At 40.9% G+C, this 15,440-nt stretch overlaps 1 protein-coding gene across 1 annotated transcript in view; it reads right to left on the bottom strand.

The window, feature by feature from the left end:
• Positions 1-15,440, bottom strand: part of LOC120045929 (dystonin-like) — a 195,751-nt gene that overhangs the window by 132,160 nt on the left and 48,151 nt on the right. The window contains exons 5-6 of the mRNA XM_038990855.1: positions 7,376-7,437; positions 4,440-4,529 (exon numbers count right to left, since the gene is read on the bottom strand). Of these exons, the coding sequence (XP_038846783.1) occupies positions 4,440-4,529; positions 7,376-7,437 (152 nt within the window). The remainder of the gene's footprint in view (positions 1-4,439; positions 4,530-7,375; positions 7,438-15,440) is intronic.

The following is a 15,440-nucleotide window of genomic DNA, read 5'->3' as shown; positions in this document are numbered from 1 at the left end:
GAATTTTCATCAAATGTTTTAGCATTTGTATTACTTTGCCATACCCTAGGTTTATCTGAAATTACGCAACTGGGACACACTGCATTTATGAGATAGAAAATACATGTATCTATGTACTTTCAAACTGTGAACTGACAGAACACATAATCTGATAGAATCAGTGCTGAATTGGGCAGGAGTTTACCGGAAATGAGTGATAAACTCATTCCAATGAGGACTAATCACACAAACAATAAAGACCTTTCCCAGTTCCAAAAAGCATCTAGGATTCATATAGATGTGAGGACTAAGTGTCATGATGTGAGCAGAGAGACAAACTCCTGTGACGGACACAGGAGCACAATGGAGGAACACAGCGTGAGATAATGAGATGGAAACTGCGTCACAAGCCAGCCAGTCCCCTGCCGATCCACAGCGGCAGAATACGACCCAGGGATGAGCTGCAGTACAGCGCTCTGGATTCAGTAATTACTCTCCTGGCTGCTTTTCCTCAATGGCTCACCTCATTAACTTGGTACAATCAGTCAAGTGGCCTTCTGTTGGTATACATTGAATACAATAGAAAGCCACTATCTGATGAAAAATGTCCAATGGTTCATAAAGGTTGATGTTCAGTTTGATTGTATGGCTCAATGATGCACAAAGCTACTGAGGATGTACTTAAAGGCCCAGGCGGGGATCTTGTAAATCACACGGTAATGTGATTGATTTGTACATGTGCTTGCAATCCAAGACGGAAGTGCATGGTGCTGTTCTTTTACTTTACTATGGCATGCACAATATACACTACCGTTGAAAAGTTTGGGGTCACTTAGAAATGTGCTTGTTTTTGAAAGAAAAACAAATGTTTTGTTCATTAAAATAACATCAAATTGATCAGAAATACAGTGTAGATATTGTTAATGTTGTAAATGACTATTGTAGCTGGAAACGGCTGATTTTTAATGCAATATCTACATAGGCGTACAGAGGCCCATTATCAGCAACCATCACTCCTGTGTTCCAACGGCACGTTGTGTTAGCTAATCCAAGTTTATCATTTTAAAATGCTAATTGATCATTAGAAAACCCTTTTGCAATTATGATAGCACAGCTGAAAACTGTTGTACTGATTAAAGAAGCAATAAAACTGGCCTTCTTTAGACTAGTTGAGTATCTGGAGCATCAGCATTTGTGGGTTCGATTACAGACTCAAAATGGCCAGAAACAGAGAACTTTCTTCTGAAACTCGTCCGTCTATTCTTGTTCTGAGAAATGAAGGCTATTCCATGTGTAACCGATGTGAAATGGCTAGCTAGTTAGCGGTGGTGCGCGCTAATAACGTTTCAATCGGTGACGTCACTCGCTTTGAGACCTTGAAGTAGTGGTTCCCCTTGCTCTGCAAGAGCCGCGGCTTTTGTGGAGCGATGGGTAACGATGCTTTGTGGGTGACTGTTGTTGATGTGTGCAGAGGGTCCCTGGTTCGCGCCCGGGTCGGGGCGAGGGGACGGACTAAAGTTAATCTGTTACATTGATGCTGTTGACCCGGATCACTGGTTGCTGCGGAAAAGGAGGAGGTCGAAAGGGGGGTGAGTGTAACCGATGTGAAATGGCTAGCTAGTTAGCGGTGGTGCGCGCTAATAGCGTTTCAATCGGTGACGTCACTTGCTTTGAGACCTTGAAGTAGTGGTTCCCCTTGCTCTGCAAGAGCCGCGGCTTTTGTGGAGCGATGGGTAACGATGCTTCGTGGGTGACTGTTGTTGATGTGTGCAGAGGGTCCCTGGTTCGCGCCCGGGTCGGGGCGAGGGGACGGACTAAAGTTAAACTGTTACACATGTGAGAAATTGCCAAGAAACTGAAGATCTCGTGTGTACTACTCCCTTCACAGAACAGCGCAAACTGGCTCTAACCAGAACAGAAAGAGGAGTGGGAGGCCCCGGTGCACAACTGAGCAAGAGGACAAGTACATTAGAGTGTCTAGTTTGAGAAACAGATGTCTCACAAGTCCTCAACTGGCAGCTTCATTAAATAGTAACCTTAAAACACCAGTCTCAACGTCAACAGTAAAGAGGCGACTCCGGGATGCTGGCCTTCTAGGCAACTAGTCTAAAGAAGGCCAGTTTTATTGCTTCTTTAATCAGAACAACAGTTTTCAGCTGTGCTAACATAATTGCAAAAAGGGTTTTCTAATGATCAATTAGCCTTTTAAAATTATAAACTTGGATTAGCTAACACAACGTCCCACTGGAACACAGGAGTGATAGTTGCTGATAATGGGTCTCTATACGCCCATCTAGATATTCCATTAAAAATCAGCCGTCACCAGCTACAATAGTCATTTACAACATTAACAATGTCTACACTGTATTTCTTATCAATTTTATGTGATTTTAATGGACCAAAAAATATGCTTTTCTTTCAGAAACAACATTTCTAAGTGACCCCAAACTTTTAAAAGGGTAGTGTATGTTTTTTTGATGTTGAGAAAAAACAATGAATTGAACATGATCTTGGGCCTTTAGTTCATAAGCCAAGCACATTTCCATCATGTAATCCATCTCAGTTTCTCAGCTAGCAATTGGGTCTATCCTAAAATCAAAGAGAATGCAACTTGACCTAACCATATAAACAGATTGCTATAGTGCTTACTACGGGCCACTAAAGTAAAAAGCCTGTGGTGGGATTGTTGTTCCACTCTCGTTAATGTCCACGGAACACGCTGCATTAGTCGTGTTACAAGGGGGAGGACGGCGAACCACACCAACCGCCTTATCATCAACCTGCTCATCTCCATGCTGCTCAACCGCACATGCTTCTGCCGAACTCACCAACCGCAATGTCTTGAGGAAATCACGCTCCCTTGGCTTACCAGGCCGAGTAAACGTGAGCGCAGGAAAGAAACACAAGGGGAGACAAATAGACAAGGACACAAGTTGGACAAATGAAAAGGAGGACGTAAAATGAACAGAACAAATCCAAAATAGAAGAAATGGAGGAGGAAGAGGGTAGAGAGGAAACAGGATGTAAACAAAAGAACGTGTGGGCGACTTCAAGGAGAAATATTAGCTACACCTATTTTAGAGGGAACCTAATTTCTCCTGACATGAGTTACAGAGAACTCATGCTGCTGCAACCCACCAAACAACTGACATCAAAAGACAGCTATGATTATGATTCATTTTCATATTCTCTAATATGATGACATTTGAGTATGACATTTGAGTGATAACAAACAGCCTTAATCAAAATTCCTACGTCTCCAATCCAGCCATCATTTCTTTCAAGTCGTGTTTTTTTTGGAATGCAATAACATTGAAAACAAGCATTGTAATGCAGTTAGTTTCTCCCAAGCCTTGAAGCATAAATGGTCTTGGGGCGTTTTCACATATCTGATTGTCTGATTCATGCATCTGATCGACACTATAGCTGTAGGATATACTGCATATGTGGGCTTTAAGTGTATATAAAAACAGTAAATTCTGGTTCTTGATCAAGAGGTTGCTTCAGGACCCGATTGATAAACAAAGTGATATAATACATTCATAGAAAAAAAGGTGCTATCTAGAACATAAAAGGGTTTTCGGCTGTCCCCATAGGAAATCTCTTTAAAGAACACTTTTTGATTCCAGTTAGAACCCTTTTGGGTTCCATCCCACTGGGCAAAAACTGGTTGCATCAACATTATTTCTACATCATTTCAACAACAAAAATGTAATCTGATGACTAAAACTGAATGGATTTTCAAAAAGTCAACAACGTAAGGGAATGTCTTTTTTATGTCTTTTTTTAACCCAACTTTTAACCTAAATCCAATGACATGTTAAAAATGTTGGTTGATTTCACAATAGTTGACCTCTCAACCAAATGTAAATCAAAACTAGACGTTGAGATGACGTCTGTGCCCAGTGGGATGTCGAACCCTTTCCACAGAGGGTTCTACATGGAACCCCAAAGAGTTCTACCTGGATCCAAAAAGGGTTCTCCTATGGGGACAGATGAAGAACCCCTTCAGGAACCCTTTTTTTCTAAGAGTGTATGTGTCTGAAAAAGTGGACCCTGAACTCTTATTTACATTTCTTGTGTGAAGAAAATTGTACTTTCCTGGAATTCTCATGCAACGTGATACTGCACCAGGGAACAGAAATCATATATGAAAACTTCCTTTACTTGAATCAGAATCAAACAATGGAATTAATTGTATTATCTAGGGGTTTAGAAGCCAGGCAAACCATCATGTATAATGTCACTCTCTGTTCAAACCTTTCTTTCAAGAATACAAGCACATTTCCAAAAAGGAAATGTCTTGAAAAATGGCACCCTATTCCCTACAATATATGAGCTCTGGTCAAAAGTATCCTATGAAATAAGGTTCCATTTCAGATATACCCTCTGACTCATAAGATATACATGAGGGGTGATAACAGGCTAGAGCTACATTACCATGACAACACACTACTCACCAATGACTGGCCAGACAGGACCTCCAGCAGTGAGATCAGGTTATGTCCATCTCGTAGGTCTTCATACAAGTCATTTACATGCTTCCGTACCTAAGGCCAGAGGAAAGGAATGTCATTATCTCTTCCTGTTGAAATAATTAAGGCACTGGGGAGGGCAGTATTAAACATGATGAGGGTGCATATCTATTGGAATATTGAAATCAGTCTTGTGTCAAATAGTACGTCAATTTAGCTTGGAGTTTGCACTTTTGAGCCTATTGCATTGAAGTGGGAAAACTAAATCAAGTGCAGCTCAAGTACTTGACACAATGTATTTGACCCAGGTGTGATTAGAATCTGTGATAAAAAAATTACAAGATTATGTTTAATACTGTTTATGCATCGAAAGGTTGTTTCATGCAATAGAATAGGGTTCTTAGAACTCTCTTATCTGTGTCTGTGTGAACTGAGAGGAGCCTCTAAAGCTTGGGGTGGCAACTGATTAAGTGATGGAAACCAACAGCCACATTCCATTCTGTGATTAGGGTGTATGTGAGGGAGATGTCTCCGGTCTGACTGAGCCTGCATTTCATAGACTCAATCGGTGTCTGTAAGGTACCAGGGATGAGATCTGTTATGGCACAAACACTCACATACACATGCTAAAACACGCACTCTACAGACACGTACACATGGATTTTGTATTGTAGATATGCTAGTAGAGTAGTGGCCTGAGCGCACACACTTAATGTGTTGTGAAAAGTGTTGTGAAATGTAATATTTTTTTATGACTGCCTTAATGTTACTGAAGCCCAGAAAGAGTAGCCACTAATGGGGATGCTTAATAAATACAAATAAAAAGGCCTTATTAGCATAATTCCCATCAGGTTCCCTACCTACCTTCAGACACTAGTGCCCTACCTCTGTATAACAGAGGGAGCACATGGCTTTGACACATATCCATGGCCCTCAAATAACTCATCCTGACCCCACACTTAACAACTCCAGTCCCAGGCTTTCTCCTCCCTGTAGGCCCATCTCCCATTCTTCCTGTCCTGAATACCACCAGGCCTGTGAAATCCCCCAGCTGCCCGGTGGCCTGCTTTTACCCAGGCCAGGTGGCATCCCCTCTCCTCTTTCCCACATAACCCCAGCAAACAGGCACAGCTGTGGGGCCAAAATAGACCCGCTCCCTGGATCCCCTTTTACTAGTTGGTCAGACAAATATTTCCTCCCGCTATTACTCAGCACTTTTAAACTCCCCCGGACAATGTCACAGGGGATAAGGCATGTTGGCCCTGGCACTAGAGAGTACAATAGTTAAAATGCCTTTCTTTCCATGTGTACAGTTCACTCTCAAATTCAGATATTGTATTACAGTTTGTAGTACCGGCAACAACATCTAAGATGATGGGGAAAATAATGAAATATTACATAATTGAGCTCAAATAGCCAAAATATTCGACCTCCATCTGTAGTATAAAAAAAGTTGAGCCTTGTAACTCATGCCATCGTTGCAACATTACTCCAATAATCCTGCTCCACTGCCCTAGCAACATAAAATGTCACTCCAAATGAGATCACATTGTCATGTGCCATGTGTTAGCTTAGGGGGTTTACAACACTTTTGCCTTCGACCAAATAAATCAGGCTAAATCACTTGAATAGGTGACAAAAACGGGATTATAACTCGCTCCCTAAGCACATTACACAATAAACTGCCATGGATAATAAACACCTTGTCTTTATATAGTTTATGCTTGCTCATATACTGTTTTACAATATGGGAAAGTGGGAAATTAATCATTTAATCAGTTACTCTGCCTCTGACAAGGGGATCCCTAATTCCATGGCAGATGAACCAAAGCAATTTAGATTATTTCGGAGTCAATGAAAATGACTGGGTACATGTATACCGCATCATGGGATGGGTGGAAGAAGATATGCAGTTAGTACAAACTCTGGCAAGCTAGCAAATGCCATCTCCCATTGGCACCTCTGCTAAGCATCTATCATCAGTTATGTAGCCCAGGATGAAAGGCTGTGATGCTTTGCTGATCACTCTTTAATGGGTTATTCACCTCATCAGGTAATGACACATTATAGTTCATCTTCATGGAAACTGACAGGACTAAAACATGAAACAGCCTGTCTTTTAGTGATGTTTTATGCTACTATAGGTAGCGTTAGCTAGCGCTAGTCAGCTGTACCTGCACCAAAACTCAAGTCATTTTTCATTTTATAGCTTCTTTTTAAATAGTGAGTGAAAATGTTTTAACCAATTTCATTTCCTTGACTGATCAAAACTTGTTTTCTCATGGTCCCTCTTGTCTCTCAGCAGCAGACATTTAGTGAGTAATACGTTTGGAGCATCACATTGCAATATCGAATTGCAATACATATAGAATCGTGAGAATCGCAATGCATATTGTATTGGCAACTAAGTACCGCAATAATATCCTATCTTGAGGTCCCTGGCAATTCCCAGCCCTACAGTCTTTCCATTATCATGACCATTATACCATCACTCTTGCATCTGTATGTTGTAAAAACAGTAACCATTTCAACACAGAACGGCCTAAAGGTGACGACAGAGAGGTGGAGGTACAATACACTAATTAGGCATTGAGGTATGTGAGAAATGATCTACCCATGGGACCGGATTCATAATAACCAAGAGTCTTAGTGACATGGAAAAGTCAAGAGATGTTCATGATTAATGTGCATCCTTAAACTGAACGTTGCTAGTAGCTACCACCGTAACTGTGATACAAGTCAACAATATTAAAACATACTGTAGGCCTCACTCTCTCTCATATTACAGTCTCTATGTAGATCATTGAACTGGAAGGCCAAATAAAGTCTCCCCAATCCAAAAAAAGGAACAATGAATTGGGAAATAAAATGAATGGTACAGCATGTTTCTAAAAGAAGCTCTGCAGACAATCAATTCTTACCTTTAGGAGATGTTGGTTTATCCATTTTGTAAAAGTCTTTTTCTGCACTCTGTCTCTTTCATCTGAGAAAAATACATAAAAAGACATTTAGCAAAGTACTTTACATACATACAGTAAGCATGGTGTAACTTTAAGACACACACATGCAGACACACACACAAACAAACAAACACACACACACACACACACACACACACACACACAAACACACACCCACACACACAGGGGATGGTAATTTGCATGACAAGTGGAATTGTGATTTACTACTACAATGAGCCAGCCGTTCATTCCTCTTATCAATGTACTGTATATGCTTCACTCGGTGTGGTAAGTTCAGAAGGGAATCCGAGTGTGGTGGCATCAGCGGATATTGCACCAATTGGATTTGCACTCTACTTACATGCGGTCTATTTAAGTTGACCAGTTCTACACATGCTTCCTCGAAGCTGGATGTCATGCACACGCATGCGCTGGTGTCTCTTGCTGCCGTGCTGCTGTATCGAGCTGTTACTCGCTATGCTTGCTGTTTCTTAAATCCCACCACCACCCTGGCCTCCACCTGTGGGTTTTGTGTTTCTTTCTTTAGGGGATTTGATATAGCATATCATGTAGGGCTGACTCCATTGAGTCGACTGATTGAATGTTTTGTCGATAGGCTGTTGGTCGACCAAGAGTTTTTTAGTTGAGCAATTTTTTATCACAGTGCTTAAAGCAGCAGAGAAGCTCAGTAGCCTACATATAGTTGATTTTATTTAAACATAGGGTGTGTCTATATACAGTGGGGAGAACAAGTATTTGATACACTGCCGATTTTGCAGGTTTTCCTACTTACAAAGCATGTAGAGGTCTGTAATTTTTATCATAGGTACACTTCAACTGTGAGAGACGGAATCTAAAACAAAAATCCAGAAAATCACATTGTATGATTTTTAAGTAATTCATTTGCATTTTATTGCATGACATAAGTATTTGATCACCTACCAACCAGTAAGAATTCCGGCTCTCACAGACCTGTTAGTTTTTCTTTAAGAAGCCCTCCTGTTCTCCACTCATTACCTGTATTAACTGCACCTGTTTGAACTCGTTACCTGTATAAAAGACACCTGTCCACACACTCAATCAAACAGACTCCAACCTCTCCACAATGGCCAAGACCAGAGAGCTGTGTAAGGACATCAGGGATAAAATTGTAGACCTGCACAAGGCTGGGATGGGCTACAGGACAATAGGCAAGCAGCTTGGTGAGAAGGCAACAACTGTTGGCGCAATTATTAGAAAATGGAAGAAGTTCAAAATGACGGTCAATCACCCTCGGTCTGGGGCTCCATGCAAGATCTCACCTCGTGGGGCATCAATGATCATGAGGAAGGTGAGGGATCAGCCCAGAACTACACGGCAGGACCTGGTCAATGACCTGAAGAGAGCTGGGACCACAGTCTCAAAGAAAACCATTAGTAACACACTACGCCGTCATGGATTAAAATCCTGCAGCGCACGCAAGGTCGCCCTGCTCAAGCAGGCGCATGTCCAGGCCCGTCTGAAGTTTGCCAATGACCATCTGGATGATCCAGAGGAGGAATGGGAGAAGGTCATGTGGTCTGATGATTCAAAAATAGAGCTTTTTGGTCTAAACTCCACTCGCCGTATTTGGAGGAAGAAGAAGGATGAGTACAACCCCAAGAACACCATCCCAACCGTGAAGCTTGGAGGTGGAAACATCATTCTTTGGGGATGCTTTTCTGCAAAGGGGACAGGACGACTGCACCGTATTGAGGGGAGGATGGATGGGGCCATGTATTGCGAGATCTTGGCCAACAACCTCCTTCCCTCAGTAAGACCATTGAAGATGGGTCGTGGCTGGGTCTTCCAGCATGACAACGACCCGAAACACACAGCCAGGGCAACTAAGGAGTGGCTCCGTAAGAAGTATCTCAAGGTCCTGGAGTGGCCTAGCCAGTCTCCAGACCTGAACCCAATAGAAAATCTTTGGAGGGAGCTGAAAGTCCGTATTGCCCAGCGACAGCCCCGAAACCTGAAGGATCTGGAGAAGGTCTGTATGGAGGAGTGGGCCAAAATCCCTGCTGCAGTGTGTGCAAACCTGGTCAAGAACTACAGGAAACGTATGATCTCTGTAATTGCAAACAAAGGTTTCTGTACCAAATATTAAATTCTGCTTTTCTGATGTATCAAATACTTATGTCATGCAATAAAATGCTAATTAATTACTTAAAAATCATACAATGTGATTTTCTGGATTTTTGTTGATTTTTGTAGATTCCGTCTCTCACAGTTGAAGTGTACCTATGATAAAAATTACAGACCTCTACATGCTTTGTAAGTAGGAAAACTTGCAAAATCGGCAGTGTATCAAATACTTGTTCTCCCCACTGTATGGAAAAATACACGTTTGAAAATTTCGACCAACCCGATTGGTCGAAAGAACAGACGACTCTAAGTCGACCAACATTTGTTTTATTCGGTGACAGCCCTAATATCGTGCTCACTGCCTGTACTTATATTATCACCTTCATATGATGCTTCGCTCTGGCAGTGAGCTACCGTGAATGAGCCGAGCCCTAACGCCAAAGACCATGCATGGTTACATGTACACATTTCCTTTCTGAACTACTGCATACATAATGATTAGATACAAGACTATCCTAATACTCTTACACATGTGGGTTCATTTCTAGTGAATACAGTAGTCTCCAGAGAGATTGATATTTTTGGAAGCGTAATGAAAAAGAATGAACTTCAATGCATGAGGCATAGCTTCCATTACTCATGGTTCAGTATTGTACACGGTCTACCACATTATTTTGTGTTTCCTGTATCCATGACAACCAGACTGGCCGCTGCCACATGCAGGCTCTCACAGACCTGAGTCTCTCTGGGATAGAAATGGAAACATAAAGGCTCAATTGTGAGCTGTCAAGGCAAACGTTCGCCAGGTATGCTACACAGACAAAAACATTTGCTCAGAGAATCTAACACAGACAAAATCCCTATAATATATTTCTGTATCATTAGCCTAACAAAATCCATTACTGTACAACACTGCACATGGCGGTAGGCTAATGGTCCTGAAACACACAGCTTGGGGGGAGAGACCCTCCTTACTTCTCTCTGCATTACCTGACTCACACAGGAAGATTAAGAGAGAAAGCTGCCAAGTGGGATTCAGGATTCAGGCCAGATACCTGTCTGTCCTACTTTATATTTCTGCCTAAAGGTCCATCTGATATAAGCCCTCAGAGGAAGACATTGATACCAATCACAAGCCCAGTAAATCATGCAATCTGCATCTTCTTTGACTTTGGAACCAAAATGCAAATAACACAGATAACCTCCTCCTTTTACAACACAGCATAACACAACAAAATTTAGCCTTGGGAGGTTTAAAGTCCCCCTCTAAATGAGAAACTAGCGGCAAACTTCCACGCTCAGTCAGAAACTGAAATTCCCAATCCTTGGATTCTGGATGGGGAATGGAGTAAAGCGAAGCAGGAAGAGATACTGACCCATGCAGCACATCAACGTCACCAGGTGAGCGCTGAGTTCCCCGTCACGCCCCAGCAGGTGCCACATCTCCCTAGCCATAGTTAGCTCCCGGGGACTCTGGAGAGAGTGCATCATGGTCCCGGCAGAGGGACGGCATGTGTGTGAGATACCGACATTACTGAAGGAGCAGCAACATACTCCTCCTCCCTGCCTGCCTACCTCTAGCGCAGCCTGTTGCTACTCCCCTTCTCGTCAAGCATCCGGAATGAGTCCCGTCAGATTTTCCAAAGCAACTCAGAGGTTTTCTTACATGTTTAATGTTTACTTAAGGTCACAGCACAACGCGGCTCAATTCCATTAAGGGACTAATAAGGCTCCTTAAGAAAAGGAGAAAAGGTATTTTTCTGATTAAAACCTATTTTTTAGAATGACACTTTAAATCTGACACAGGTGGGGGCATCAGTTTGGAGAATACTATTGCAGTAGCCTGTATGCAACTATAGTATGTTAAAGCTTGTTTGTCTAATTGAATGTTGAGTAGAACATAGGAATAGATCTAACAATTACATTTCTTATAGGTATTTAACTGATGGATAAATTAGATTACTACTAAGGCAATTAAAGTTGATGTAGTGTCTTTAGGTAGAGAGAAGTTAACTAGCAATGTAATCAACAAATTGATTAATCTTGTGCAATAACATGCAATAACGTCCAACAACCAACAGACTCAATTTCAAAAAATACAAACACTTTTTCCCCTCAGACTCGCAAAACTTACAAAATCTGGACAAAAACTCTATTCATCAAAACAATCAACCTCCCAAAAACAGCATATCAAAATGGCAATTAGTCACGTTGTCATAATATTAGCTCTTTACTGAAGAGAACATCAAGGGTTATTAACTATTTTCCGTCTTACTCTGAGGTCAGTAAATTAACTAGACAATCAGTATAATTTGTCAGATCCTTGACAAATCTAATTTTCTCTGCAATGAGTGGTACATCCCAGAGGAGTGAGCCCATGCTGAGACAGTTATAAAAAGATCAGACTGTATGTTCTATGTCAGATGTGACACGTTTGTGAGGCTGATGTCCTTGAATTTCAAAGGCAAACATATTTTAATGAATTCTGGATCCAAAAATATCCTTCTGCATTTTTACTGTATGTGCTTTATTTGTACTACACATTTTTCACATCCTACAGTGTATCACCCACAACAATGTCAATCCCTGGTTCATCAAACACATCTAACACACCGAGCACACTCAATTGCGCTCGTTGGGCAATAACTACAATACCGACTGAAATTAAGACAAACACACTTTACTTAGTGCTATACAACATAAAATATTTCCCCTAAAATTACCATGCAAAAAACAGGTAATAACATGAGGTCATACATTGGTCAGTTTTGAGGCAGAATACTGATGGGTGATTGGTAATTTAGGCCTATGCCTAATCCAGATGTGTCTCAAAGGTGCTGTCACTGTCAGTGGTTATTAGCTGCCTTTTTCATTTGGTTAATATATAAATAGTGTGCGTGTAAAGCTGCAGAGAATTCACTACTGGGCTGGGAGTCTGGGACTAGGGATTGCGCCAAATGTTAGTGAACAGAATTGCACCTGAGAGAGGAAAAAATATAAATCCTGCCTATACCCTTGTTAATAAAAAAGTAAAGTGTTTTAAATCCACCACTGCCATAGTAGTGTACCAGACACCTGCTGCTATATCACTCCTTCTCTCTCCCGCTCTCCCTGAACATATATCTCCTTTTCCCTCGCTCTCTTTCTCCATAACCGTTAAGTAAATCACAACTGCGACTGGGTAGAGCTGAGCTGAGCTAGGCCTTCAGGACGTTACAATGTGTGATCCTACTGGCCTGAGGCTGCTTACTACATAATACATGAGTATAGCCAGAGACTCATTAATACAAATGGAGTCTTCAGGGAGTGTCCAAGGCAACACCCTTCCCTGCTCAAAGCCCAGAGACAGGATGAATTTGCTGTATCATTGACAACCAAGGCTCATTATTATGGTGCAACTAAGGATGACAGTTTAAGTTTGAAATAAATCCAGTAGTAGCTGGTTGGATACAGTACCACTGAGTTTGTGGAATGTGTGTAAGAGGGGTAATCTTTAGAGAATGGTGCCCTCTTGAGGGACAGGTTGAGAGTACATGGGCCTACAATTATTTCACTTTGAAATATTATAAATCTTTCTTAAATGTTCTAAAATAGTGAAGAATAATTTCATCAAAACCCAATATTACTTACCAATGTGTGTGATGAGGTATATTATATACAGAGTAATCAGAGGCTGTTTTTACAACCACATTATTACATTTAATTGGTAGTATAGGTCAGGACTGGAGCTCATAAATACCAGTGCTGGTTTAGCAGCTAAACACTCCATTAAAGTCAGGGAGAATAGTTCCAGTCCCATCTGATCTACTCAGACCTGCCCAGCTTCCTTCTGTAACAAATAACATGATGTCAGTGTCAGGATTTGGCTAGGATTGTTCCGATTTTGGCCACTAGATGCCCCCATTGTGCTTTTTTGGCCCTTTTGTTTTCACTTGTTTCCAGTTATTATTTGCACCTGTGCCTCGTTTCCCTTGAATGTATTTAAACCCTTAGTTCTCCTCAGTTCTTTGCTCTGTGTTTGTATGTTAGCACCCAGCCCTAGCGATGCTGTGAACATTTGTTGCTACAGTTGGACTCTTTTGTGGTACTCTGTTTTTGTTCTCATTTATTTTTGATTATCTTTTGAGGCTTTTTCCTGCTGTACCTACCTCCTTGTGGATTTACCTTTTGACTTGGAGGATTACCTTTTTCTCTTGGTATTACTTTTGATGTTGTGGATTTATATTTTTGTCTGAAGATCTTTCCTTTTTACTTTATTAAAACACCGTCTCAAGTACTGCTGTGTCTGCCTCATCTTCTGGGTTCTGCTGACTATTAGTGGCTCAGTTTGCTAAGTGACTGTTTCTCACACCGGAGACCCGAGTTCGTAACTGGGTCCTGACAGTCAGATTAAACATTATGACCATCAGCTGATGACTGCAGTACCTTATCACAACCTACTGGCACATAGTCATCACTCGCACTCACCAACACATTATAATGTTTATATCCAATAAACCTTGTGATCTTGGACTTTTATTTAATAATTTATTCAACCAGGAAAGTCCCATTGAAATTGACAAGTGAGCCCTGGAAATTCCCCATCATATATTCTCCATTGCCTGGCAAAACTAATGACCCTTACTTGAGGCCTTCTCCAAGACATTGAAGTTGATCCAGTCGGTAATCTGCAAGTTAAACACAAATGCACACACTGCAGGACAGGCAAACGTAAATATACTCCTCATTAGCACACATGGTCTGGATCATCAACAAAACAAGGATCTGGTCACTGCTAGACGAACAGAGTGTGTGGAATCCAGGCCCTCTCTTAGCATAACCTTAAGTTAATGAGAAACTAACTGTTGATGTGTGGAAGTGCAACAGTCCATCCAGGGCCATGGAAGTGTGTTAAATGTGTTACCTAACAGCTCTTGACCTCTGACTTCATTAATCTGTTTCACTTTCACTGTTGCCAGGTTCCACTTGAAAGGTTACCCTTTGGAGTCTAAAACCAAAGGAGAGGAATACTTTTGAAAATGACTTTTTTTTTATTTATTTTTTATTTTTTTTATTGGGGTGGATCAGCTTAATATTGCGGAAAGAATGTTGCTTCCAATGTAATTGTCTGCATCATTTCCAATCCCCCATATTTTTTTGGGTAAATATATATATCCATACACGCATGCATACATATATACATATATACATACACATACCTATATAGACATACATACTTTTTTAAAGAATATACCTTTATTATTATTCCCCGCAACCCTACCACCGCTCCCCCAATTGGAGTAAACTAATAAACACTTCTGCTTTTACCTTCAATTTATACATCTTATACCTATTTTACAGACACAGACTACTTTATAATAGTTCTCTCTTGTTTGTTCTTAGTCCTTCCTCTATTTCTGTTGTCCATCCAATTTTATTTCCACTTGTAACTGTGCTATTTCACAAAAGCTCCGCACCTATACACATTTCACAGATCCCGTATGCCCTACATTGTTTATCTTGTTATTAGTCCCACCCTTCAGTTCCACTCAACCCTTCCCATCTATCTTCCAACATCATCCATTTCGGATTTTTATTTGCCATATATTTTTCAACTGTGCTGTGATGCTTCACAAAAGATTTGAACCTTCCTATTCTCATAGCTTCTACAGATTGTAAATTAAAAATAAACATTTTTGCTAAAATAATTATTATATTATTGATTGATTGACTATGGCTTTTCAAATCCCCCAGTATTGCTATCTGTAGCGTTAGTTCTAGGCAAATGTTGCAATTCTTCAGCCATTCCTGGACCTGTGACCAAAAACGAGCTACATATGGACAATACCAAAATAAATGATCTAATGACTCTGCCTCCTCACAACAGAATCTGCAGAGCTGGGAAGATTGTATACCCCATATATATAACATTCTATTAGTT

This window comes from Salvelinus namaycush, chromosome 4 (genome assembly GCF_016432855.1).
Source record: "Salvelinus namaycush isolate Seneca chromosome 4, SaNama_1.0, whole genome shotgun sequence".
In the NCBI taxonomy this organism is placed as follows: Eukaryota; Metazoa; Chordata; class Actinopteri; order Salmoniformes; family Salmonidae; genus Salvelinus; species Salvelinus namaycush.
This window is presented reverse-complemented; position numbering and strand designations above follow the sequence as displayed.